Consider the following 7,089-nt stretch of genomic DNA (forward strand, 5'->3'; position numbering starts at 1 on the left):
TTTTAGCAGAAGTCGGTTTTGCGGGTGTGGTTTTGGCAGCAGTTTGCGCTGGCATCTGAGGACCCAAAAGAACAGAGAAAGTCCGTTGTAATGTTAACGTGTAAACAAGTTAAGTATTCTTCAAAGTATCAAGCAAACAAATCCCAAATACTTTGCAGGTTAAGAGTTTTTCGTAAACGGGACTTTTTGCAGCGTTACTTTGTCTGCTGAAGACAGAGGATGTGAAAAGAAAAAGTGAAGTATGGACCTTATTTCGCAGCAGACATTTTGACTTGTCATAGTAAGAAAAGCACAGCTGACATTGATAACCTTAACGATGGCTCAGTTCCAACCGGTGTCCCAGTGAGATATTTCAGTGAGTCAGCATGCACAATACCAGGACCTCTCCTAAAGCCTGGTTCACACGGTAGGATAATTAGGCCGATTTTAGCCCCGATTCCCCCCTCCCGACAATCCTAAGGATGCTCCGATTATCGTAAAATAATCTGATCAGATATTCCTGCCGTGTGTGGTGCGTTGAGACTGCTCTCGTCTGCTCTCCGATCTCAAATCGGGGATATCCAACATGTTGGATTTTTTTGGCCCGATTTCTCCTCGTGTTGGTGTCCCCCCGGGGGACAAACGAGCACGCAGCCTGTGTAAAATAGATAAAGTCGATGGGCATAACTATACATCCACAACTGCAGTCTACCAGAGTACATGGAAACGAATATACGAACGTTTATTTCAACGGTAATTAATCTGTGTAATACGTAAGGACATTTCTATGAGAAAAAACTAATCACCTCCATATCATGATGTAGTAGTAGTCCATGCTCGCGTTGTCTTCTTTGACCATCGCCTTTTCTTTTGATAACGTTTTTTTCGGTTAAAAACGAACTACAAACTATCGCCGCTGCATCCACTTCGTCCGCCATGATGGTTTACTCTGAAGTCACGTTTGATCTCGAGGGATTTTTGCGAGATTTCCCGTCTGACCCGGGAATGCTCGGGAGTCAAATCGGTTCGTGTGTGATGTGTTGATGTTGCCGTGTGCTGCGCACCACGCGCTGTACCACCAAAACTATTAGACCCGTGATTTTTTAATCATCGTGTGTGGGGTCTCTCAGGATTGGAAAATCGGCCAACAATTTTAAAATCGTCCCGTGTGAACCAGGCTTAAGTGGAATGCAGCCATCAGTAATGGTTTAATACCAGGGTCTCTCCTAAGTGGAATGAAGCCATCAGTAATGGTTTAATACCAGGGTCTCTCCTAAGTGGAATGAAGCCATCAGTAATGGTTTAATACCAGGGTCTCTCCTAAGTGGAATGCAGCCATCAGTAATGGTTTAATACCAGGGTCTCTCCTAAGTGGAATGAAGCCATCAGTAATGGTTTAATACCAGGGTCTCTCCTAAGTGGAATGAAGCCATCAGTAATGGTTTAATACCAGGGTCTCTCCTAAGTGGAATGAAGCCATCATTAATGGTTTAATACCAGGGTCTCTCCTAAGTGGAATGAAGCCATCAGTAATGGTTTAATACCAGGGTCTCTCCTAAGTGGAATGCAGCCATCAGAAATGGTTTAATACCAGGGTCTCTCCTAAGTGGAATGAAGCCATCAGTAATGGTTTAATACCAGGGTCTCTCCTAAGTGGAATGCAGCCATCAGTAATGGTTTAATACCAGGGTCTCTCCTAAGTGGAATGCAGCCATCAGTAATGGTTTAATACCAGGGTCTCTCCTAAGTGGAATGCAGCCATCAGTAATGGTTTAATACCAGGGTCTCTCCTAAGTGGAATGAAGCCATCAGTAATGGTTTAACACCAGGGTCTCTCCTAAGTGGAATGCAGCCATCAGTAATGGTTTAATACCAGGGTCTCTCCTAAGTGGAATGCAGCCATCATTAATGGTTTAATACCAGGGTCTCTCCTAAGTGGAATGCAGCCATCAGTAATGGTTTAATACCAGGGTCTCTCCTAAGTGGAATGCAGCCATCAGAAATGGTTTAATACCAGGGTCTCTCCTAAGTGGAATGCAGCCATCAGTAATGGTTTAATACCAGGGTCTCTCCTAAGTGGAATGCAGCCATCAGTAATGGTTTAATACCAGGGTCTCTCCTAAGTGGAATGAAGCCATCAGTAATGGTTTAATACCAGGGTCTCTCCTAAGTGGAATGAAGCCATCAGTAATGGTTTAACACCAGGGTCTCTCCTAAGTGGAATGCAGCCATCAGTAATGGTTTAATACCAGGGTCTCTCCTAAGTGGAATGCAGCCATCATTAATGGTTTAATACCAGGGTCTCTCCTAAGTGGAATGCAGCCATCAGTAATGGTTTAATACCAGGACCTCTCCTAAGTGGAATGCAGCCATCATTAATGGTTTAATACCAGGGTCTCTCCTAAGTGGAATGAAGCCATCAGTAATGGTTTAATACCAGGGTCTCTCCTAAGTGGAATGAAGCCATCAGTAATGGCTCTGAATACACCTGTGCTTTTCCTACTAGGACACGTCGACATGTCTGCCGTGAACAAGGTCTATCAGGAGGAGACACTGACTTTGAGTTTGCTCCCGACTGCCGGTGTGTTCTGGATCTCCCACATGCCCTCCGTGAAGCCCTTGATGCGGACGCCGCCGCCGTACTTCGTCTTGTTGCCGACGTAGGGGACGACGTTCTCCGGAGGGAGGTGACCTCTGAGGAAGACAAAAACAAAAGAAAACGGGACAGGAAAATGAACCACGGTTGAATACCGGCGCTGTGGTTGGTGATGTCGCTGACCTGCGAGCCGGGGCGTACGTACAGCTGATGGGTCCCGAAGAAGAAGACCGACACTCGCTTCTTGTGTCCGTCGAGCGGCTTACAGACCTGAACACACACACACACACACACACACCATCAGATAGAGATGTTCTGATACCGATACCAGTATCGGTATCGGCTCAGATACTGCATAAAACGCTGGTATCGGTAAGTACTGGAGTTTATGCACCGATCCGATACCACGTAATAAAGCCTTAAAGAAAATCTACATTAAAGTAGTTTATTTATGTTGTTTTTCCGTTATAACTGACTGTCAAACTGGAGAATAAAATAAAGTTCTGGGGCATTCATTGTTTGTGTTTGTTCATGTTTCACAAAGAGTTTAACCTGAGTCAGACAGACAACAGAGATAGAAATCATATCACATCCACACAGGGATAGTAGTATACAGCTGTTAAAACATAATGAAATATATGACACTCTGGTATCGGATCGGTACTCGGTATCGGGCGAAAAAAGTGGCATTGGGCCATCTCTACTATCAGAAACACACACCTGTCTCCAGGTATATACGGTTTGTATTGTGTGTGTGTGTGCGCACAACTGCGTCTGTGTGTGCATGTGTGTCTCTGTATGCGTGCGACTGTGTGCGAGTCTGTATGTGTGTGCGTGTCTATTTGTGCGCGTGTGTGTTCATGTAACTGTGTCTGTGTGTATGTGTGTGCGTGACTGCGTGTGCGTGCGTAACTGCGTCTGTGTGCATGCATCTGTATGCGTGTGTGTGATTGTGTATCTCTGTATGTGTGTGTCTATTTGTGCGTGTGTGTCTCCTAATGCGTGTGTGTGAGTCTATTTGTACATTTGCACATGCATGTAGGGCTGTCCTCGACAAAAGAACTTCTTAGTCGACTAACCCTTATACGATTTTGTCGACTAATTAGTTAATTAATTAATTAGTGATTAGTTGATTTAATTGACAGAGCTGTGCTCTTTGAGAGGTGGTTAAGACTAGAAAAGCACAATATAAATGTAGTTAATTAACCATCTGTAAAACTGAGTTTCTCCACAATTAATCCTGCAAAAGCACCACTTTAAATCTCGTGTTTACCATAAATGTGCTCAGAAGTTTCTTGGAAATGAGTAATTAAGCATGAATAAGCATAATAAGCATAAAAAATGACTTATCAACTAAAGAAATCTTAGTCGACTAAGACCAAATTGACCGATTAGTCGACTAATCGACTAAGAGGTGGCAGCCCTACATGCATGTGTGAATGTGTGCGCGCCTGTGTGTCTCTGTATGTCTGTATGAGCATGTGTGTGTTTGTCTGTGCGTGTCCATTTGTGTGTGTGTGTGTGTGTGTGTCTGTACCCTGGCAGGCCAGTGAGGGAAGCCCTTCATCTTGGCGAACACCAGGTCTCCTGGTTTGAACTGGTCACCACTTTTCCCCGGCATCCTGCAGCGTCGGGCTCTCGTTTGCAGAGAAGCGGCCTTAAAGAAAAAACAACAAGAGACGCTGTCAACGCTGGATTCGCAATATGATAAAAACGCGATTTCCTAATCGCAAAGGCTGCGATTTGGTCTCGATTTGATGACTAGCCAGAGCAAATCAGTCTGCACTCCACAGAGAAAGCATCAACTTTCAACAACATTAGCTAGCTCTGATTAGCGGTTAGCTATATATATATATATATATATATATATATATATATATATATATATATATATATGTGTGTGTATATATGTATGTAAGTATGTTGAATAATACAGAAGACAAAGAGCTTAAAAAAAATAATCTAATCGCAATATTTGGGGGGGAAAATTGCAATTAGATTATTTTCAAAAATCGTTCAGCCCTAGTCTAACGTGACAAAAAAAGTCCCTTTTCTACAACTAAAACTGCCCTCATTCACAGCATTTATTAACATTGGCATGTATAGGAAAAAAGTTTGTATTAAAATTAAGTATTTCAGGCCTTTGTGTAATGTGTGTGTACAACTGTACTGAACTGTACAGAGTGAAACATGATAAATAAATGAATGAACAGACAACAGTGACATTGAGCACCATAGTGAGTTTGACTGCTCGGATTAATATTCTAATTGTCTTATAGCATTATGGGTAGGATTTCTAAGGAGGTCGACCTTCCTGTTAAAGAGGAAGATCCTCTCTTTTAAACATAAAAACATCCGCGAAATTGCGTTCGCCAAACCCACCAGACTCCATGTAAATAATCAGTGATTTTAGCATCGTAAAATACACTTCATTCAAAGTCGACAGAACCTAAATAAAACTATGAAAAGCCGTTTTGGGTCGTCTTTCCACTTGTTCCAACCATCACAACTCTATTTTGCTTGAAATAAACACAGTTTACTGATTTACAAGTGGAAAATATGTTGGCTCTGTACACGCTAAAATCACTGCTTTTCTTAAATGGAGTCTGGTGGGTTTAGTTCTAGCAGTCGGCAGCGGCTAAACAAGCTACAATGTGAGTTAATAGGGCAGTTGTCCCGCTTGTATTACATCCGTTTCTACCCTTTAAAACACCCTTTAAATGACGCTTGGTAAGTGGGAAGAGAAGACATTCACACACACTCAGTAGTTAGCTACGCGTTCAGCCACGTCCACTCATTGTTTACAAATACAGGGGAGCTAAGTTTAGCAATGAAGCTAATCTCAGCTAGCTACTTCTTTACAAACTCTCTGGGTTCTTTCTGTCTTTTTTTTTTTTTTTTAAACTGTGCGTTGTAACGCGACAGCAGCGTGTGTACTTACCGACAACCGATCGATAGTCTCGATAGTAGATACGCGTCTCGGTGCTTCCCCGGTGGTACAACAGGAGGCTTCTTGTTACTGTTGTTGTTACCAAGCTACGATTCACTTCTTGTCGCCATGTTGACCGCCCCGGTAAAGCTCGTGTCACGTGACGTCACACTCTGCGCTTTCCCGCCTGCGGTTGGACCGCTGGACTGTACCAAATGAGCCGACTGTACCACCTCGAGGGGGGGGGAGATTTTGACGTCTAAAACCGGTCTAAAGATAGACTGACCACTGAGCTGTGAGGTCGTGAAACGAAGGTGTCTGTTTGTGTATTATGGAAGATAGAAGTCCGCATTAAATCAACCTTGTTTGTTTGTTGTATTCGCGATGTCATTTAGAAGGACTACACTACCCACAATGCTGAGTGTAACAGCGACGTCTCTGATTGGTGCTCCAACGTCAGACGTTTTTTTTTTTTTTTAGAACCTTCGTGGGAGGAGCTCGCTTGTTACCATGGAAATGTTTACCGCAGGCAGCCACCACTGAAGTCTATCGTCATTGCTTCACAGTCGTTGTACTTTTGCTCGTTTTTAAAATGTTCTTCTGTTTTAAATCAAATGATTATAAAAATGAAACTCTTTATATGAGCATTTAATGACACGACATATTGAACCAGAACTGTTTAAAAAAAGTGGCCGCTCACCTTTGGCATTACATGTCATTTAGCTGACGCTTTTATCCAAAGTGACTTACAATCATTGTATATGTCGGTACACGATCCGTTCTGCACATGCGCAAAATGTTCGTGCATGCGCTGTTGTACGAGGATTTACGACGCTGCACGATCTGTTCCACGCTTCAAGTCGACAGCCAAGCTAACATTAGTTTAGCTAACAGCTAATTCGGCTAACCGCTAGCTGAGACAGCATGTAATAACTTTAAAAGACCCTAAAAATAAAACGTAAATATAAACGTTAACATATATAACAGCTGTTACGTCAGATCTACTTTACTTGTGCTCATTTAAAATACAATCACTCATCACTTGTCTTTATTGTTATTACTGTAAAGTCTTAATGTAGCTGTAGTCTGCTTCTCCCATTAAGTTTGTCTTAACGTCATTTCAGACTGAATCTAGCTGTCAGCTAGCAGTTAGCCGAATTAGCTGTTAGCTAAACTAACGTTAGCTTCCCGGTGGAGGCTAGCCATAGGCTAGCGTGGAACAGATCGTGCAGGTCGTAAACAGTAATATCTTGTGCATGTGCAGAACGGATCGTGTACTGACAGTATATATGTCAATGCTTACAATAGCCTATGCCAACGCTAGTGCTGACGTACTTCCGTTTACATCTAAGCCACCGTTGCTATTTCCAGAATTCTACCCCTGCCGCTGTTGACAAGCTTGCGCTGAGGTAAAAGATGAAGAAAACATTTAAATACCAGCGATCTATCGGCACAACGGCTGAACACTGTTGTGTGCCAATGTGTCAGGCCTCTGCTAAGTACAACAATGTACTTAGTTTTCACACTTTCCCCACGGATGAAGAATTAAGACGTAAGTGGGTTGTCGCCCTTCGTAGGGACGACT

At 42.9% G+C, this 7,089-nt stretch overlaps 1 protein-coding gene across 1 annotated transcript in view; it reads right to left on the reverse strand.

Moving 5' to 3' along the window:
- psip1b (PC4 and SFRS1 interacting protein 1b) overlaps positions 1-5,704 on the reverse strand; it is a 25,065-nt gene extending 19,361 nt beyond the window's left edge. Inside the window, exons 1-5 of the mRNA XM_028564861.1 lie at positions 5,517-5,704; positions 4,113-4,232; positions 2,781-2,845; positions 2,538-2,673; positions 1-55 (exon numbers count right to left, since the gene is read on the reverse strand). The exon at positions 1-55 is cut by the window's left edge and continues 374 nt beyond it. Coding sequence (XP_028420662.1) covers positions 1-55; positions 2,538-2,673; positions 2,781-2,845; positions 4,113-4,196 — 340 coding nt within the window. The 5' untranslated portion in view covers positions 4,197-4,232; positions 5,517-5,704. The remainder of the gene's footprint in view (positions 56-2,537; positions 2,674-2,780; positions 2,846-4,112; positions 4,233-5,516) is intronic.
- Between the last annotated feature and the right edge of the window lie 1,385 nt (positions 5,705-7,089).

This window comes from Perca flavescens, chromosome 19 (assembly GCF_004354835.1).
Source record: "Perca flavescens isolate YP-PL-M2 chromosome 19, PFLA_1.0, whole genome shotgun sequence".
NCBI lineage: Eukaryota > Metazoa > Chordata > Actinopteri > Perciformes > Percidae > Perca > Perca flavescens.